This window comes from Leptonychotes weddellii, chromosome 14 (assembly GCF_054177405.1).
Source record: "Leptonychotes weddellii isolate Sample4059 chromosome 14, ASM5417740v2, whole genome shotgun sequence".
In the NCBI taxonomy this organism is placed as follows: domain Eukaryota; kingdom Metazoa; phylum Chordata; class Mammalia; order Carnivora; family Phocidae; genus Leptonychotes; species Leptonychotes weddellii.
In genome coordinates, this window is record NC_138382.1 from 68,125,284 (window position 1) to 68,146,068 (window position 20,785).

The following is a 20,785-nucleotide window of genomic DNA, read 5'->3' on the forward strand; positions in this document are numbered from 1 at the left end:
CCCCACCTGGGCCAGGAACCCCAATAATGGATGCTGGAAGATTCCACCAGATGCCTCGTCTTTTTGGACTCCAGACTTTTTTTTTTTTTTTTTTAAGAGAAAGCAATGTGAAAAACCTCCTCTGATGAATTTCTTTCAGAGCTCAAGCCAGATGGATTCCCAGCACAAGCCAAGACTTGGAAACAAGAATGTGGGGTGGGGAGTAAGAGGCGAAGAACTGGGGCTACACCTTGTACTCCCTCAAAAAAATGCCGAAGCTGGTGGCTGGGCAGGGCTGTGAATGTGGTGTTGGTATTCGCCCATCTCTTCTGACCTTCTTATCTTACAAAAGGGAAAATGGGGTCCAGAGAGGGGGACGAGCTTGCACAGTAAGTCACAGGTCTTCCTCCATGTTCTGGTGTTCTTTGGTCCCAAGATGTCTCAATAATACCCGTCCTTTCTTGTTTCTGCATTCATTTCTCCTTGGTGTCTCTCCATAAGACTGAATTTCCCAAAGGCCTGGGAGCAGGGCATATTCATCTGTGTAGCCCCCTTTTGCCCAGCCTACATGCTATACACAATCGGGGCCTAGTAAATATCTATTATGAGGGATTGATTTGCCATCTTAAGAGGATCCAGGGACAGTAGGAAAATGTCAGTCTTACCTTTCACACATGTAGGTTCCCAAAATGTATTTTAACAAATACATTTTTAGCTTATACGAGGACCCCATTTGCTCATTTTATTTTATCATTATTTTTTAAAGTAGGTTCTACACACCACAACATGGGGATTGAACTCACAACCCCTAGACCAAGGATTGCATGCTCTACCGACTAAGCCAGACAGGTGCCCCCTATTTGCTCATTTTAAAAAGAACCATAGTATATACATTCCACTACACCTTCTGAGAAGATCATTGTCTTAATCATTTTGGAGCTATAATTGAGGCATTTTTGAAATGCAAAATCAAATAGATAAGAAAAGCCATTTTGTCCAGCTGCCATCCTTGGTTACGATCTTTGGTAACCAGTGTCCAGCCGCATGGCCGGAGCCTGGGGTAGGGTCCACAGTTCTCTCTGCCCCTCTGATGACCAAAACTGGAGCTGCCCAGGGAGGTTGGGGGCCCCGGCACCAGCTTCTGCCCAGTCCTGCTTCTCCTTTCATAGAGAACATGTCTGCACAAGAGCCCCCCTGAACCACCTTGGAGCCCCTCCAAGGACAGACCTGGAGACCAGCCAGGAGGGAAAGTGCTCCTGGGAAGGACATACTTATGGGAAGCAGAGACCACGGCATGCAGGCACACACATGCAAATGCTTGCAGGATGGCCAGATTGTCCAGGGTTTGAAGGGAAACTGGAAATCGGGATTGGATGTAGAATGTCTTGAGTTTTAGAATACATCATGAGCCAGAAACCAGACCCCAACTGGGTGAGTGTCCCCACAAACTATGTCTGTGGGCCATTATTTGTGACCTCCGATTAGAGCCTGGCACACCACATGCATGACCCAAGCAGATGCGCTAACGTCCTGCACACAGCTCACCCAGACTTTGCACATTGTATGTGCTTATCCAGGTGCAGACCTTGCAAGCACGTGACGGAGACGGGTCGTCAAACATTTACATATGCATGCTATCTCCAGGATGTCATTTTAATATGGTCACTTTCCAGCTGAGGAGACTGAGAGTCGGAGATCTCCAAAGTCGTGGAGCTCGTGGGTGGCTGGACTTGCATCCCAGGCTGCCTGACAGCAAAGTCGGTGTTCTGAACGGCCGGTGATACAAACTGCCTCCCAGATGTTTGTACTCCCAACTGAAATGCCCGCTAATCTGCATCCCTTGCTAAACTCAGCTCCCTGTGCTCAGGGACTGTGTTTTCTTTGTTGTTGCATTCCCACCCCCTAGCACTGTGCCCAGTGGAACATAGAAAGTGCTCAATAAGTACTTGGGGGGTTGCCCACAGGCAAACAAACAAGTGTGCCCATAGAGGCACATATAACCCGCGTACAGTCACGTAACTCCACCGTGCCTGGGAGCACCTGAACACTCAGAGTCCCACAGAAACACCACCCACCCCCACCCCCTACCTCCCAGGGCATCCAACCCATCTGGGCCTCCCTGAGTCCCCCTGCCAGCCTTGCCCAAAGCCTTCACAAATTGTTTCCTGGAAATCTCAAGGCGGCTGTGGTGTTCTTTTTCCCTAACTCAGGAGACAACTCAGCAGTTTTGTTTTTCAAAGTCTGGGACTCATAAACCTGGAATCCTTGCTTCGTTTTTTTCCCACTAGAATTTTCCTTGGCTGGGTGCCTTTCGCCAGGGCCTTGGCCAAGAGGTTACACTCAGCATGCCCTCTGCCGGGCTCCATCCTCCCAACCCAGTGGGCAGTTGCAGAGAGCGAAAGAGGGGACCTGCCTCAGGTACAATCACTTTACAGATGGGGAAACTGAGTCAGACGGTGCTAATGGGGAGAGGTTGGGAAAGGTAGGCTCATTCTAAGTATGCGCCAATGCATACTACTATTAACTACTTTGTAGTTTGTTTTTTTTTAATTGTTGAAAATAAGAAAAGAAGAAATAGCTTCCAGAGCTCAGACATGGCAGAGAAAGGCCCTCTGCTCTCACTGGCCTCTGTGTGGGCAAGTGTCAGGGGTTTGGGAAATTCATCAGATTCGACTTTATCCTTGAATCCCTATCACATTTAATTGGCAAGGAAACCAAGACACAGAGATGTTGGGGGGAAGGAGATGGAGGAATATTCTTGGAGCATCTGCTATGTGATAGCTATGCTTACAAATTCCCTCTTGCTTACTCTTCACAGCACCATTGTTGCCGAGGTAAGTGGTTTTGTTTCCATTTTACAGATTAACACATAGAGGCTGAGGGAGGTCTCAAGATTAGGTAAGGGTAAGGGGAAAGCTGGGATTTGAATCCAAACCTGCTGTTTTCTTGGCTTTGCAGCCTCCTGGATTTTTCCCATTTGGCTTCAAAAGGCCCAGGGTGAAGACTTTGTAGGCAGGCTCATGGAGGCAAGGTTTCCATGGCCCTCCTGCTCAGAAAGGGACACCTCTCTCCTTGGCCTCTTCAAGAGGGCAGTTTGGGGCCATGGAGAGATGGGTTGAGCAGCCCCATCAAGCTTGAAGCTGAGGGCCTCAGGGCTGAAAGGAGGGTGCTGGGACTGGCAGCTGTGCCAAGTGCCCTTAACTAAGAGTAAAAACAGGATTGGATGGCTTTATAAACTGAACTCATGAGAAGTTCCAAAGGGCAAGGGTTTTCCTGGAAAAGAAAGCAAGTCCTGGAAGGTTTTTGTTTTGTTTTTCTTCTTAATGGGACCCGGGTTAATGACTCAAGGAAATGAGCACATTTCACCAAGAATTAGTCACTGCCCTTCTAAACCCATCGTCCATCTTGCTGCTCTGTTCAAAACCTTCAAAACTCATTTCCTGTAGGCAAAAATCCAAACCCCTTATCTTGTTCATTTTGGGTCTGGCTTGGCTTAATCTTTCACTTGTCTTGTTTAAACAAACTACCTAGTGGCGTCTGTACACACGTCCTTGATTCCACCACTGGACATTTAGTCATATAATTCCCTCTCTCTTTCATTTCAGCTTATGGATATCTTAGTCTTTCTTTCAGACCCAGCTCAGAGCTGCCTTCTCCGTGGATCCTTCCCTATGGTGTCCAACAGGAACTCGGCTGCCTTGTGCTAACCTTATGGATACATGTTCTAGTTCTCCTAATAGACCGAAACTCTTGAGAAACACACACACATAGACACACACGTACCCTTCATTACTGCTTAGCCGTATGGTGCTATAGAAAGAACCTTGAGGCCCTCGGTGCTGCCAATAGATTAGAGTTGAACAAAGACTGTGTTGGAGTGAGCAAATGCATGTCTCCCTTTCGCGAGTCAAGAAAGGGGAGCTCTTTACACTTGGAACTAATATCACATTGTTAATTACCCTGAGAGAGAGAGAGAGAGAGATGCTCCATGGAGTCTACTCAGAGAGCTTAATGTGTGCTCACCTTGAGATGGGGAGATAGGTGGCCTGGCTTCTGACAGCCACCAGAGAGTCTAAAGGATGAGAGATGGGTGCCATCTTGGGCAAACAAGACAAAGGAGAGGTGGCACTGCTCAGATCAGCCTGAATGCCTCAAGATGGTTTGTGCAAAGGATGTTGTTCCCATGGACTAGAAGTTAGCCATGCACTAGAAGAACTGATGTGAAGGCCTCTCAGGTGTGTCTAACGGGGTGGGGGCGGTGGGGGAGGCTAGCTGAAGGTATTGCTGGATTTTTAGGACTGCAGAAGGAGTGAAGAATGGGATACAAGGCAGTGCCATGCCCACATAATGGGGAGGTCCTCAGGGCTTATGGGAGGAGTGTCTGAAAAATCCATGGATGTGCCTACACAAGAGTCAGCTTTAAAGCCATCATATGATAGCATTGGTCAGGTAAGATCTCTCCTGCTCTCCTTTCTTCTGCCTCTCCTCACCTCCCCAACCCCCCACCCCTATAGCCCTGGAGAAGTCAGAAGTCACATTTAGCAAACTGGGGAGAGAAGTCTGGGGAAAATAAAGAAGCAGCTGTCCATGCCCCTATCCCCAGCTGTAGGGGTCCCACCTGCAGCAAGCCCCAGTTGGAAGAAAAGATTGAATTTTAAATCAAATTTGGAATTGTGCTTTTGTATGGGACTGAGTTATTTATGAATAGAGTTTGTTTGGTGACTGAAGTGATCACAGGACTTTTTATTTCCTGAGAGTGATCAGAAAAGTTGTAGGATGCGGGGCGCCTGGGTGGCTCAGTCATTAGGCGTCTGCCTTTGGCTCAGGTCATGATCCCAGGATCCTGGGATCGAGCCCCACATCGAGCCCTGCATTGAGCCCTACATCGGGCTCCCTACTCAGTGGGAAGCCTGCTTCTCCCTCTCCCACTCCCCCTGCTTGTGTTCCCTCTCTCTCTGTCTCTCTCTCTGTCAAACAAATAAATAAAATCTTAAAAAAAAAAAAAAAGAAAAGTTGTAGGATGCTTGAGTTCTCATTAAAGGGCAGAGAAAGGGCATCTCCCCATTGGGGGGTTGGGAAACGAAATTAAGTTGATTTATGATTATACACTGTGAGTCTTATTTACTCAATGTATTGATCCTCTTTGCTATTATAAAATGGGTTGGCTTCTTCGGTTATATTTTTCTAATTGGCTGTGTTTGCTTCTATCTTCCAAAGCAATTAAGTCCCTGTGCTCACTTTAGATAAAGTCGCTTAACAGCACTGAGATTTCAGCTGTGCTTCAGTCTTCAGATCCCTACCTTGACTGGATTTTAAGGAGACTCATGTCCACAGGTCAACGGACTCGGTTATCAGTGGTCCTTTGTTGCACATTCCTATATGAAAATCAAATTCTGATTCTGATGTTCTATTATATGTAATAGACCTTAATTTATATCTCCCCTGTACCAGGTCTTGTGCTTAAGGATACAGAGAGGAACAAGACACAGCCCCAGTCCTCAAAGTTCTCACTCACATAGGAATGAAGGGACATGGATAAGCCATCAGGACATTCAGTGTATGGTAAGTATTCCACACAAGTGTGTTCGCAGAGAATGACTTATTGGAGATTTTACCGAGCCTATCCCCTGATGCTGCCACAATGCTTGGCCTATGGTAGGCATTCTGCCCCGGGCCATGCACTTATTTTGCAAAGGCCAGCTCTTCCAGGAAGACTTCCTGGCTTAGTTCTACTTCCACCCCGATTGCTTCTTTACTCTGCCATCTCAGCACTTTGCAATTCAGCCTTGCGTTCACTTACCCTGGAGCTGTAAATATATTGAACAAACATAACCTGCAAGATGCAGTGACATGCAACTTATCCTAGGCCGTTCCAAAGAGTTGGAGCTGGGATCTGAATCAGACGGTTTGACACCTGCTTCTCACCCACAGACAGTCATTACAGAATGGCAATCACGGGGCCCTGTGTGTGTAACACTATCATAAGCATTTTTCCAGGTTCCTACCTAGTCTTTATAATGACTCCCTTCAGAGGCGTCATAATATTTCATAGAATGTGTGTAATCATTTCTACCTCTTCAGGCCATCACTTCGTATATCGTACTTAATGTATCGTCACTAGCTTATGGTGCATTGCTTTATTTACCACAAGCTTAGACTCATGTATCCGATTGCTGCTTGATAGCTCTACATGGGTATCTACAAGACTTCTCATGGAAACATAACAAGCTCTCCTCCTATTCTCTTCTAGATGGCTTCCCAGGGCTGCCAGAACAGAGTATCACACACTGGATGGCTTAAAACAACAAAAATTTATTCTCCCACAGTTCAGGAGATTAGAAGTCTGAACTCGAGGTGTCGGCAGGATTGGTGCCTTCTGAGGGCTCTGCCGGAGAACCTTTGCTCTGCCTCTCCCTAGCTTCTGATGACGAGCTGGCAGTTGCAATCTCTGTCCCGTCCTCATGTGGCTGGCGTTCCTCAAGTGTCCGTGTCTTCACGTGCTATTCTCCTCCGTGTGTGTGGGTCTCTGTCTCTGTGTCCGAATTTCTCTCTTCTCATAAGGACACCAGTCATGTTGGGAGTAAGGGCCTACCCTACTCCAGTATGACCTCATCTTACCTTGACTGATTATATCGATTAGACCCTATTTCCAAAAAAGGTCACATTCTGCAGTGCCAGGGGTTAGGATTTCAACTTATCTTTTTCAGGGGGACACAGTTCAACCCATAACATCTTCCCTTCTCATTTCCTAAATTTTTATCTTCTCCGGTCTTCCCTAACTGTATAATTGGCAGCTGTAGTAGCTCAAGTCAAGAATCCGTGAATAATCCTTGATTTCTCTGCCTTCATTACCCCCATCCCAGTTCCTTCAACAAACCCATTTAGCCATGCCTCTAAAAATATCCTGAATCTAGCATTTCTCTTCATCTCCATTTCTACCACTCTAGTTCAAGCTACTATCACTTTTCACCAAAATAGCTGCAATAGCTCTAACTGGTCCCCCTGCCCCTTTCTCATCTATAATCTGGTTGCATGCCCTTGCTTAGTACTAACTATTGAATTAAGTTCAAACATCTCACCCGTGCTTACAAAATACTAGTGATCTGGCCCCTCCCCCACCTCTGAATTCATTTCGGATCACTTGCTTTCTTTGATCAGCCTTCTTGAAGCTCCCTGGACCACCAGCCTCCTGTTCTGGAACCTTATACGGCTGCTCCTTCTCATCATGAGAATCTCAGCTTTAGAGGTCATCTCATTTACTGACATTTAAGAGATCTTCCCTGACCCCGTAATCAAGAGCAGCCACCCAGTTATTCTCCACCACAGACCCTTATTTTAATTCTCTGCAGATAATTTTGTAAATAGATTATTTTTCCTCATTTATGTAGGTATTTGTTGTCTTTTCCCACAGCTCTAATTCCCAGGAGAGCGGGGACCTTGTTTATCTTGGTTACACCATCTGAAACTGTGTCTGGCACACAGGAGGAACTCAATAAATATTTATTAAATGAATAATTAATCCTGCACAGACGATCTTTGTGTAGGAACCTTCCCCCCTACTTTTGGAAATTTATTATAAATAATCCAACAGGAGGAGGATTACTGGATCAAGGGATAGACACATATTTTGGCTCTTGAAATGTATTGTCAAAGTGGTTTGCAAAGACGTGAGGTCAGTTTTCATTTGTTGGGCAACTTCTTGACTCCCAAGCGCCAAGGTAGTGATGTCTGGTGTGTGGGGGAGGGAGGGAGGGCGGGTTAGAGCTGCTGCCCCCGGTGGGCTGAGGCAGCAGCAGCAGGGACCAGCCATCAGCAGGCCCCTCATTCTGGTGCCTGTCAGGAGGGTCCACAGCCTGGCCTCGCAGGCCTGCCTGGGGCAGCACACACAGGGGGAATCATCTGCTGCATGAACTTGGGTGTAGCTGTGGGAGCTAGGGTGAGCCGAAGGGCTGGCAAGTACACCTGCTCTTCTGCACAGTGAGGCCTAATTCTGGAGGCCAGGTTGGGAAGCAAAGAGGGTGTGGAGGCCGAGGACACAAAGTGGGGCTTGGACCAGGTATTGGAGGCCCTGGTCTCCAATACCAGGTTATTTCTGGATTGGAGCTTTTCTGCTTAGCACAGGGAGTCTGGGACTTTAGGTGTTTGAGATATCTATGCATAAACCTCCAGGAACAGAGAGACCTGTTTTATGCAGTTCTGCGCACAGCCAGGCCCATTCAGCAGTGCCCTGCCCCATCTCCTAGAATTGCTATAAGAGCTAAAACAGTAGATATGTTGTAAGGGGCTCAGAATAGTGCCTGGAACATAATAGGCATCATCCAAGTGTTGGCCATTCTTAGTCCTAGCCTGCATTCCTCATGGGACTGTAAGCTTCCTGATGGCAGAAACTATATCTGAGGCAGAACAGTCTACTGCTAATAAGTCAGGCTGCCTGAGTTCTAAATCCCGGCTCCAGCAAGCTCAATGATCTTGGGCAAATTACTTAACCTCTCTGTTCCTTAGTTTACTCCTCTGTAAAATGGAAATAGTACCAGCCTCACTGGGTTGTTAGTGGACTCAGTGAGTTGATGAGTGTAAAAAATACAGAACAGTGCCTAACATATAGACAGCACTTAGTGGGTGAATGGATTTAATAAACGCCTGGATCTGCCCTGAGCATATTCTGCAAGGGCAGCCTACTTTACCTTCAGTGATCTCCTACCTTCTCTTTTTTTCTTAAGACCTCTTTCTCATGGCTTCCCTGTGTTTCTCTTGCTCCCAGAATCCTTCAGGCTTTCCTGCCACCCATTCCTGAAAGGCCTGTGCACAACTGCTCTTAACTGAAGTCTTGGTTATTAAGGCGTTACTTCCGTTCATGCAAAAATCCTGACTTTGTAGGACACTCTCGAACCTTGTTATGTCTGAGAACCTGCACCGTAGGCATCACCTGGGAGATGAGGAATCTCAGGCAACTTCAGACCTAAAGAATCAGAATCTGCCCTCCCACAAGCTCCAAAACAATACTTCTTAAACTTTGATGTGCCTATGCTTTTCCTGGAGATCTTTTTAAAATGTAGATTTCTAGGCTCCACTCAGAGTTTCTGTTCAGTAGGTCTGAGGTGAGGCCTGAGAATTTGCATTTCTAACGGTGATGGGGATGCTGCTGGTCAGGGGATGGCACTTGGTGAAGCATTGCCCTAAGACTGACAGCCTCCAGAATCAAAGGAAGGAGGCCTCATAGGAAGATGGGAAAATCTGAGGCACTGGGGGAGATCACTTTTTAAGATAGTGGACCCCTTGCCAGTCTTTTAAAAGCGTATCGGGCAGTCTCTGCCTGTGGTATCTTAGCACAAAAATGCTTTTGGTTATTAATGATATTTTCCATATTTGTCCAAAATTCTACAGCTTAAAAGTTCTTTCATGTGTTTGATCTTATTTCATCCTGCAACAACCCTGTAAATTGAGCTGGGAGAATCTCACTTCATTTCCAAAACAGAGAACTGAGGCACAGAGAGCTCTGAGAGGTAGAAATCCCACAGCCAGGGGTGCCTGGGTGGCTCAGTCTTTAAAGCGTCTGCCTTCGGCTCAGGTCATGATCCCAGGGTCCTGGGATCGAGCCCCACATCGGGCTCCCTGCTCAGCGGGAAGCCTGCTTCTCCCTCTCCCACTCCCCCTGCTTGGGTTCCCTCTTTTGCTGTCTCTCTGTCAAATAAATAAATAAAATCTTTAAAAAAAAAAAAGAAAGAAAGAAATCCCACAGCCAGCTGGCTGCCGTTGGCCCCCACAGACTGTGCCCCCTGGGCTGGCACTTGGGTACTATTTTTAATCCTTGCCACCCTCCAAGGCTGATAATGCTACTCTGTCTTCATAGAGGGGCAAACTGAGAGACTTGCTGAGGTTCAAGAACATTCCCAAGGTCACAAGCAATGGCAGTTCTTACTTCTTCACCATATCACTTCCCCGTAGTAACAAGTCCTGTCTCTGTCTCTTACACACACACACACACACACACACACACACAGCAACCAAACCAAAGGGCTATTTTTCATTTCCACACTCAGCATTTAATTAATGAGCAGGCCACATGCTGGCCTTTTGCCTTTAGCAGTGAAGGAGATGGCAGGAGGAGGGTTGGATGCTGACCAACCCTGCCCCAAGGCCCCAGCAGACCCAGGAACCCTCCTTTCTACTTTCTCCTCCTACTCTGGGCATATCTCCTTTCTCCTTCTCTGTTCTCAGAGAATTCGAGTTCAGTCCTGGCTCTAATTTCTGAAAGATTCTCTGTTTGGAAAAAAAATTTATGAAGCTAAGTAATTCTTTCCTCAGTCCTGATTTCTCTTGCCTTAGTCAGCTTCAGCCACCACCCCCTTTCCATCTACCCTCCAAAACACCAACACAAAACACATAAAACACAGACAGACACACCCAACCACCCAAGCTTCAGCCAAACAGAAAACCCTCTTTCTAGGATAGTTCTGACTTCTTGTATCTCATCTGTTGAAAATGTTAGCCTTGGACCCCACCTGGGGCTCTGGTCTCTGCTTGCCTGTTAGGTCCCACTGGTAGGAGGAGACGCCAGGTGCTAATATGAGGTTCTGGCCCTGATTCCCCTGTGGGAGACCTGATGAGCCCCTGCTCCTTCCTGACCTGTTTCTTCATCAATGAAATGGGGAGAGGTTGATTGGATGATCTCTAGGAAATCAGATCAAGACTGAGCCGAGCCACCTTGATGCCCCTCCAGGAGACCTTTAAACTTCCATATGTTATGATTCTACATAGGAGGTTCACAAGGGAGGAAACATCAACTCTATTGGCAAACTCAAGTCCTTTGAGGGGACGTGGGGAGACCTGTCCACTGAGAGTTCTTCAAATTGTGTTGTATCCATGTGGAAAATGACCTCAGGTAACATTTCGCAGAGTTGATCTCTGGGGCTGCCTCCCTTCATTTTTGTACACCCTGTGTTCCCACTGCCCCCGTGCGCTGTACCCAGAGCTCTCGTCGGCCACACTCTGCCCCACCTGTGCCCTGAGATAATACTGCCCCTCTGGTATGTGAGAAGGCCATCCAGCTCAGAGGCTAGGAGCCTGGGCCCCTGGGTCTAGAAGATGCCCTACCACTTATGAAGGTGTGTGACCTAGGGCAAGTTAACCTCCCAGATCCTCAGCTGTTTTCTTCCTAAAAGTAAGAATGATGACAATCATCACGGGGTTGTGAAATGTCGATAGATGCTCCACGTAATGCAATCTGCATGATGCCAGGCAAGAAATGTGTAAAATCATCATCCATCTTGTGCCAGGGTTGTATTATTAACCACGCCAAGTTACATTTGCCGTGCCAGGCACTGTGCCCATCACTTTATATGCATGGTCTGTATTATCTCACTTAAGTCTCACAGAAATCCTCTAAAGTGGGAATTATTAGTACTCCCCATTTTTCAAATGTGAAAATGGAGGCTTTAGGAAGTAAAGCGGACGTTTTTGTTTCTCTTAATGACCTCTCAGAGCTGAAGGCACGTTGGACGTTATCGGGGCAAACCTTCCACACTGAATGTCTCCCGTACCACTCCTGGAAGGGGCTAGTGATTGGGCACTTGGTCCCTCCCAGAGAGCCTCCTCTGTCTTGGAACAGCTCTGGCTATAAGAAAATGCTTCTTTGGAGGGAGCCAAAAACGATTTCTTTGTAACCTCCTCTCATTTACGCGGTGGAAAGAACGCCGGGCTAAGAGTCAGATGCCTCGGGCTTGTGTCCCAAACCTCCCACTTAACAGGGTTCTGACCACCAGCTAGCTGCTCCTCTGGGTCAGTTTTCCCAGATGAAAATGAAGGAATTGGATGAGAGGAGCTCTAGGTCCTTCTTGGTTTGGACATTTCAGGATCATATAATTCATGACTGTGTGTGTAATGCACACATATCTGATTATAATGATGGAAACAGTGAAGGAGCAGACCCTGTGTTCCAAGGAACAGATCTGCCTCTGCCAACATGTCTGTCAGGGTGGGGACCCTGCCAGCTGAGAAGAATCCAGAAGGTTCTGAGAAATGGAGTTCTCATCTTGTCTTAAAATAAACCCCTCCCTCCCTCCTTCCCTTCCCTCTCCTCTTCTCCTCTACCTTCTCTCCTCCATTCCTTTCTTCCTCCTCAATTCCTTTCTGATTCAGAACCATAAAGGAATATTTCAACCTCCCAATCAAAGTTAAAGATCATGTCATGTCTCTGGTGACACGTTTCTCACATCGCACTGAGTATGCAGAATCAGTGTGTTTTCAGGAGTAGGGAGACCTATGGAAACATGATGCAGAGCTGCCTTGTGTCTGTGGGAGTCTCTCCGATCTGGCTGATGGAGTCCCAGCTCCTGAGGCGGTCCTCAGGCCCACGCGCTGGACTTTCACAGGGGCTTCTGAAATTGGATGCAAATCTGCGCGTCGTTTGTGTGTGTGCATTTTCTAGGAAAAAAGGGCCTGTGAGAGAGAAGACAGGGGGTGCTAGACTGGGAGCTGGGCTTGGTGACCCTAGGAGTTGACCTTGTTGGTATTCAGAGTCAGGCTGTGCTGACATCACAGAACACAAAGACATCACATCAGACAAAATGGATCAAGATGAGGGGGAAAAAAAAGAGACTTTTCCATAATCATGTTTGAGTAGAAAATAAGACAAGAACATTATCCAAACCACAAAAATGACCAAACATCCCCCCTTTGCTGGCCAATGTGAGTGACTGTTACTTCTTTTCCTTCTAGTTAGATAAGAATTCAGATACTCAATCATAGGATTACTCCTGCTTCCTGACAGCGTCCAATCCAGAGCAAAGCCCTGCTTCCTTAAACCCTCCCTAAAATAATCCATCACAAGCCCAAATCCTGTAAGAAATCCTAACATCCTTTTCTGAGAAGCTCCATGGTTCCCATGGTGTGCGTTCTCTTTCACTGCAGAGGTGAAAAGCTCTGCTTTGTTCACTTGCCCCATCTCTCGCCTGATATACTGCAATAACCTCCTACTGTCACCCCTCTGCTCAAAACCTTGCAATGGCTCCCCTTTCCCTCTGAGTACAGCTACTGCCCTTCCATGACCTGCGTGATCTGGTCCCTGTGCCCTCGCTGGCCTCCTCTCCACCACCCTCCCAAGTGGCTCACTCTACATCTGTTACACCAGCCTCCTGCCTCTTCTTGTAAGACACTGGGCACGCTCCTGCTTCAGGTGCGGGAACTTGGAGCTCCCTCTGCCCAGAACACTCGTCCCATAGGTGGTCACATGGCTCCCTCTTTCACCACCTCCAAGTCTCTGCTCAGGTCTCACTTTGAAGCCTACTCTGACCAGATCCTTCTATTTAAAACTGCAACCACACCCTCGACCACTCCCCAGCTCCCTTACTCTGCTCTCCTCTTCTTTTCCCCATAGCTCTATCCCCTTCAAACAGTCAGGGTCAGGGGGCGCCTGGGTGGCTCAGTCGTTAAGCATCTGCCTTCGGCTCACGTCATGATCCCAGGGTCCTGGGATCGAGCCCCGCATCAGGCTCCCTGCTCTGCGGGAAGCCTGCTTCTTCCACTCCCCCTGCTTGTGTTCCCTCTCTCGCTGTATCTCTCTCTGTCAAATAAATAAATAAAATCTTAAAAAAAAAATAATAATAATTTAAAACAGTCAGGGTCAGACGCCTAACTACTGTCTTTATTGTTCAAGTTGTGTCTCCCCAGCTGGAATCTAAGTCCCACAAGAGTGGGGATCTAGGTACCAAGTGCCTAGAATTGGGCTTGGCCTACAATTACTAATCAAGACATATTTGTTGGATGTTGCTGAATAAACTAGCATCACGGAGGCTGGAAAGTAAGACTGAACATGACTTTGGCTCAGCATCCCTCACTGAGAAATATGGAGTGAGGCTGCCTGCCTTAAGCTTGGCTCATTGTCAATTTCACATATTTTCTTAAGACAGAGTTTCCTAAACGTCAATCTTGTACATGCCAACCTCCTGATTTTTGCCCTAAGAACAACCTATGCTTTTGTTTACTTAAAACTTTTCCTTAAATAGACTTACTTTTTGACAAATACATTTATTTTCAAAGAAAATTGTATATCACAGCTTTGAGGTACTAGTTGTATTTTTTCTACTACATGTTAAACATATAACTGAATCACTATATCATATACCTGAAACTAATATAACACTGTATGTTAACTAACTGGAATTAAAATAAAAACTTAAAAAAATTAAACATATGGCTATTAAATGAATAGTGTTCATTTGTAGCACCTAAATCTTATTACCCCAGTGGAAACCTGCCTATGCTTTTCCCTTCAACCGCAAAGATCCTTCTGCCGCCCTCTACCTACGCAAATCCTATGTGCCCTTCTTCAGGCCTCAGGAAGCCCCCCCAGCTCTCGCACTCACTCACTTCGCTGAGCTCCCCCCATACTCACAGAAAAAAAATACATGTCATGCTTACACACCATGTGGTTCTGTTTTGTTTCACAACATAAGATTATAAAATATCTTCTTAGAGCTATAGAAAGGCATTTGAGTATTAACTCCCTTTTTTTTCAGGCCACCAAAGAGATGAAGAGGCTTGCCCCAAATCCCTGCGGGGGCAAAGTCAAGACTAGAACTTGGACCTTCTGATGCCCCATCCTCAGTGGGAATCTGCAAGCAATGAGTCCCTTTAATGTGTTCAGCATTGTGCCCAGGACAGGAGATAGTGGTGGGAACAGAAGAGATCCAGACTTGACCACACAGAGCTTACAGTGGTGCTAGGAAGCTGTACACTAAATAAACGATTATATGTGCTTAGATAAGTAGTTGCAAGTGCCTTGGAAGAGAAATGCAGGGTTCAGTAGGGACCCCATCCTATTTGGAGGATTGTGAAAGTCTCACTAAAGTAGTATGTTTAAATGCATAAGAGTCAGCTGAAGAGGAGCTGGTGGATTTCTAAATGGTACCAGGCTAACTCAGAAAGGTTTGATTTGATGTTTGAAACCTGCAGTGCTTCAGGGTTAATTAGACCACTGTGGCCCAATCTACTTGCCACGGGGCTCACGGAGAGGGCTACCAAGCAGCTCAGAGACTCTGGTGCCTCTGAGCACTGCATTCAGCAAGAAGGTGACAGGAGATGCTTCAGGTCTACTCTGGGAGCCGGGGGGCAGTGGGCCTCACTCCTTGCTGGCAGAGTTTGGGCATATTGGACACACGGGTTGTTTTTGCCAAGGGAGTGCCTACAACGTGAGCTTTGACATTAACAAAAATAAATTCTTAGCTTCTGGAAGTGGAAAATCTTAGTATTACTTACAAGGCACACTGTAAACCTTATGTCGTTTCACCTAAGTGGTAAAATGCAGATTTTTCAAGAAGGGAATGCATTTCAGTCACTGTCACTATTATATCCAGAGTTTATCTTCATGTTTCCTTGTGAGATTTCAGTGGAGCTGTTTAAACTCTACCTAAGAAACTCCAGCCGCATCCTACACTGGTCTTAGAAAATTAAACCTGACAAGCAATGTGATGGTGTAATGATGTAGAAGAGGGACATGTGTGGACTGAGAGCAAGTGGGCTTTGGTCTCCAACTCCGCCTTTTACTAGGCTGGAAAAATGACTTAACTCTTCTGAGCTTCAATGTCCTCAACCATAAAGTGGGGTTAATAAAAATCCCTGCACCTCGTGAGGTTCTTGAGACAGTAAATGGGACTCTAGGTGAAAATTCTTTCATGAGATCTAAAGTGCTTACAAAATGTCACTTAAAAATGAACGTCCTATTACAAATCCTCTTCTAAAGTTCAAACAGGCTCAGAGACCAGAGCAAAGGTCTCCTGATTCCCACTCGGTTTCTCTTCCCCAGGTTGCTGCACTGCGGCTTCCCTTCCCAGGCTAGAAAGTCTTGGCAAGAGCAAGTCCCTGGGGGAAATGACTAGGTGCTGCGAGGGAGGGGCAGGGAGGAGTGGGATCCCCACGAGGGTGAGGAGAGGGCACTGGGAGGGGAGGGGCCAGGGCAGACGCTCCTACCTTCTCAGTTTGCAGAAGGCTCTGACATTAGGCCTTGTCAGGTCTCCGTTGCTGCCTCTGTCCACCTTTCAATTCGCCCGTCTGTGTCGTTGAAGAGGCCCTAGCATAAAATAACAGGCTTTTTTGCTTTTTCGAAAATTTTGAAAGCAAAGTCAGGTTTTAATGATCAGTATTCTGTTCCTTGGTATTTTCTTTCAAGCAAAGGCCATGTTATTGTAAGATACTACATTTCAATGGAGCTATTCTTTCGTCCCCAGCAAACATTCCTGAGTGGCAGGTTTTAGGAGACGTTCCAATTTTTATTGCTTCTGGTGTCCGATAACCTTGGAATGAGTATCTGTCTCCATGCCCCCCAAGGCCATGTTATTTCAGAAAGTTACAGCTCTTAAAATTGTTCTTTAATAAAAGCAAGTGCCACTAATTCTAAGTAAAGTGAGCTTTCCAAATAAGAACAACTGAGAATGTTTAAAAGAAAAAAAAGAAAAGGAAGACACTTCAACAACAGGAGTCCACAGTGAAAACTGTGCATAGTTGAACTACTTCAGGGGTTTTCACAGCCATTTAAAAAGATGTCATCAGCAAACTCATTCAAATTTGCCAAGAATGCTGAGCATGATGGGCACGTTGTATCTGTAGGCCAATATTCAATCCAGGTCGAGGAATCTAAAGGATAGATGTACCTGCCAAGAAAAAAGGATGATGAAACTGTTGTGGTGATGGCCACAGATAGAGAAGAGCTGAATTCCACAGAGCTCAGGCTGCTCAGCCTGCTTAATCCCTGTGAGGCCACACTGTCAGCCAGGCTCTGCCTCACTGGCCTCCCCCTGGGAAGGACCACAAACCCCCAAATCTCAGGAAACTGCTTGGGGCTCCCATGATTAAAGGCAGGAACAGTATCTCTTTCAAGATCTATTTTTTAAAAAGAGACAATAAGATGCATATTTAAACATTTCTCTCTTTACAAACAGAACCATCCAAGAACTTATTGAGGGGGGCAGATGTGGTATAGAGGGGGATGGATGAGCGCCTTCAGAAGCATCCTCAGACCCAGGTCCTCAGTTGGTTTATCCATCAGTGAGTGCTCAGCCGCCCTCATGGTTTTAAGTGGTTCTTCGTTTTAAATTCATATTGTTTCATTGCTTCTTGGCCTTATTGCTAAGATCAAGTGTAAATTCACATTATCGCATTTATGCTCCTAATGGTTTGTTGGTTAACAGCAGGACACATAAGAAACATGTAATTAAGGATAAATGACACCTAGTTTTGAAGGAAAGATCAGAGACTCCAAAATGACTTACTTGAAACTGAAATTGTATTTTATCTGGAGGGCTTCTTTACCCATAATTAAATACTGTCTTCCTTTTTCCAGGTCAGCGTTAGCACACGTGGCCTTTTTAATGAAGGTGATTTCAGAGACTTTCTCGACAACAGCTTCGCCTGAGAGGCACACAAGTAAGATTATCACATTCATGTTACGATATTACAAGTATAAACTCTTAACAATTCCAGTTCCTCATGGCTAGTTATTAATGAGTATAAACTTATATTGAGTGGCTATTGGAGAGTGACAATGTCCATATGGTTAAGACTGCCATTTGTTGGCTGTGTGGCCCTGGACAAATGAGGTTCAGACCCATCATCTGGAAAGTTGGGAATGACAATAAAACCCACTTGTAGAACTGTTGTGAATATATGAGAAGTGCTTACAACACAGCAAGCACTGTATAAGTGCTTCTTACCCTTACTCCTGTAGAACCAGGAATTAAAAGAACTTCTCTAAAGTTGAACATTAATCCCCAAATGTTATACAGCAAAATAAAAAAGTATTTGGTAGCTGGCAATGGATGACTTTGTAGAGAAGTGCAGGATATGTGAAAGACTTGGGAGGATTTGAAAGAGGATAACTTTGGGATTCCCAAAGAACTCAGGAGCCGTCAAGAAGCTGGCTCCGTTACCTCGAATGCATTCTTCCTCTGTTGTCCTGTTGCATTTCTACCCATCTTGAAACACATCTTCAATTCTCGAGGTATCCAGTAAACACTCCTGGATGTTCTTTGTCATAAATATCTCTGTCTCCCCCTTACTCCCATTATACTTGAATTTCTATCACAATGTTTCATTCCATATATCTGTCTTCAGCTAGGCTGGAAACTTCTTGAGGCAGGGACTGGGTCTGACTCATTGCTATAGATTTGGGACTGATGATCAGTTATTTAACTCTGACAGAGTTATCCTAATTGTTAAATCCTGAAAAACTTCTGAACGTATACTTAATAGTAACTGCATATATGGTAAACTTTAATTAGTAATATTTAACAAGGGTGCACACATCAGTTTGAGCTGATTTTCTTATACTCTCCCGATGACCATTAAGACATGACTGCCCCGGGCAGCAATATCTAAGAGCATCCCCAGCACTGTTTACCAATTCAGCCCCTGTCATGGTAAACAGTGTGGCTGCTGGAGCCTTATCATTATTTTTAAAAGCCTTTTGTTATAGGAAATCTCAAGCATATTCAGAAGAGGGACTAGTTAATTAACCTCAGCTTCCACAATCACTGATCTTTTTTCCATTTATATCTTCACTCCAAGCACCCTATGTTTTAGGGGAAACACCAATTATCATTATCCTTGAACTGCGTGGTTGTCCTCTGTTCTAAGTAGTTTAGTTTTTAGTTTGGCTTATTGTTTGTGTGCAGCAATTCTTGGGGTAAGTGGTAAATGTTTGATGTTCTGATATTTATATAAATTCCAAATTTGTATATATTAAAAAATGGACACCCAGAATGAAGAGATAATAAAATATGCAAACATTTCTTAACATTTCCTTTTAAATATCATAAATATGAATCTTCTGAATGGACAGGAGAGCAAAGAAGAGATGATATTGATAAAGAACTACAGCTTGGGAATCATCTGATACTGCACAACATTCAGAACAGCCTGGGATGTCTTCTGATACTATGCAAGAATTGGTACAATATAAGACAAATAATTTGTATTTCTGGAATGAAAAGCACTTGATTATTTCAGTAAAAATAGGAATGGTTTATTCTTTCTTCCTTACAATGTGAAAGATGGATGCAAATGGTGCTCAAAAGTTAGACTGTGAAAAGATCAGAGTGCTAAACACCTATTTTGGTCAGAATAACAATCATGATTCAGATAAAGAAAATTTGTGATCATCAATGAGAAAAAAATAGAATAACATCACAAATCAATTTCATACAGTAAAACATTTGAAATAATAAAAACCAGAAAAACATTTTTATCAGAGTATCCATCAAGCAAATAAAGATTTAGAAAGTATTATTAGAATCTAACTCTAGTCTATGGCTAAAAATGATGAAGAATTTTCATACTTGAAACACCTGATAGAATTTCAAAAGAGAAGAAAATCAGTATAAACATAAAGTTGCAATTTAGATTTACGGTCCTACTTATTGCAAAATTTAAACCTACTGAAATGAGAACACAACTTTTTGGAAAATATAAATAAGGTGATAAAATTTCAATCATTGAGAAAATCAACTAAAAAAAGATCTTTAAAATAACATAAAATAAAAAATTGGGGACTTTGAAGACCACTTAATGGGTTTTGTTGATTTCAAGGTACTGGAAGGAACAACTGAACAACATATCAAACTGTTTGTGAGAGAAAGGAGTCAATGAGGAATATTTATGTGAACACCTTATTGGTACAAATAGATTGCCAGGGAAGAGTCAGGCTTCAGCAAGAATTCTGAAGTTCCCAGTTGTTCAATTTGGTGTTGACTGAATTACCTGTCAAGCAGGTATCAAGTGTCTCTGGACACTACAAAGATAGGAGCCAAGCAAAATCTCACTTTAAATATTGTCTTCATAAATTCAGTGTTTACTACTGCATATCTAGGCAGAAGTAAGTAATAATAGGAAAAGCTTTAAAAATTGCAATAATGAAAAAAAATTATGATAATGAAAACAGGAAAAATATTGGGATTTTGACAGGCAGCTGGTAGTGCAAGGATCACAAAGGCAGTTTGGAAATTATATCAAGCCTGCTTGGTTCACTTTGATAGATACTGTGATATAAGAGCAAATATTTAGAAAGTGGATAGATTTCAGATATGCTTTTTGGTGATTTGCTCATGATAGTCTAGCAATTATGTCAATACTAACTTCAGATGTTCAAGAAAATATATTTCAACTTTAATAAGTTCACAGATTAGGGAATGAATAATGAAATTGTGTAAAAATAAAGGAAACTATGAAAGCGGAGCAAGAGCTTTTGACAAAATCAAGAATGATTACAAATTTGATATAAAACAAAATAAAATCAATTTAAGGGAAAAGATAATTATATGAAAATGTTTTTGTTTTAATGGCAAAAGTAAAAAATTTGATGAACTTTTAAGTTTTTTAAAAAAATTCTGAATCCTAAAACTTTGTCTATGGTGTTTGTAAAACTCTCAAGGGCAATAAAAGTTAAGAAAATTAGGAAAACTAAATATTCAATAAATTTTCAAATTTCAAAAAATTCAATAAATTGTTGTCATGATTCAGCTGATAATAGAGATACACTGAATACATAAAAATGTCAGACAGTGTCCAAAGGACTAGAAACATTTTGAATGTAATTACTACCAATTTAGCAGAAGCTGATAGAGACTTCAGGACCATGAATGATACTGTTGCTACTAGGAGAAATTACTTATTGAGATTATAGGTTGTGTAAAGACTATAAATTCAATAAAGATGTAATCGGAAAAGTTTGATGTGGTTCCTTATTGTCAAATCCAAGCTCAGACAGGGGCAATCCTGTAGTGAGTCAAGCAAAATAAGACTGACAATTTCTAAAAAT

General features: G+C 44.1%; 1 protein-coding gene and 1 long non-coding RNA gene across 2 annotated transcripts in view; one reads left to right on the plus strand and one right to left on the minus strand.

Moving 5' to 3' along the window:
* Positions 1-2,308: 2,308 nt before the first annotated feature.
* Positions 2,309-15,307, plus strand: LOC102729139 (uncharacterized). The gene is made up of 3 exons (XR_014140137.1): positions 2,309-2,813; positions 5,431-5,545; positions 14,496-15,307. It is a non-coding gene; the product is annotated as an uncharacterized LOC102729139 (long non-coding RNA).
* A 776-nt stretch (positions 15,308-16,083) lies between these two features.
* C5 (complement C5) overlaps positions 16,084-20,785 on the minus strand; it is a 50,426-nt gene continuing 45,724 nt past the window's right edge. The window contains exons 25-26 of the mRNA XM_081803511.1: positions 17,244-17,382; positions 16,084-16,625 (exon numbers count right to left, since the gene is read on the minus strand). Of these exons, the coding sequence (XP_081659637.1) occupies positions 16,487-16,625; positions 17,244-17,382 (278 nt within the window). The 3' untranslated portion in view covers positions 16,084-16,486. The remainder of the gene's footprint in view (positions 16,626-17,243; positions 17,383-20,785) is intronic.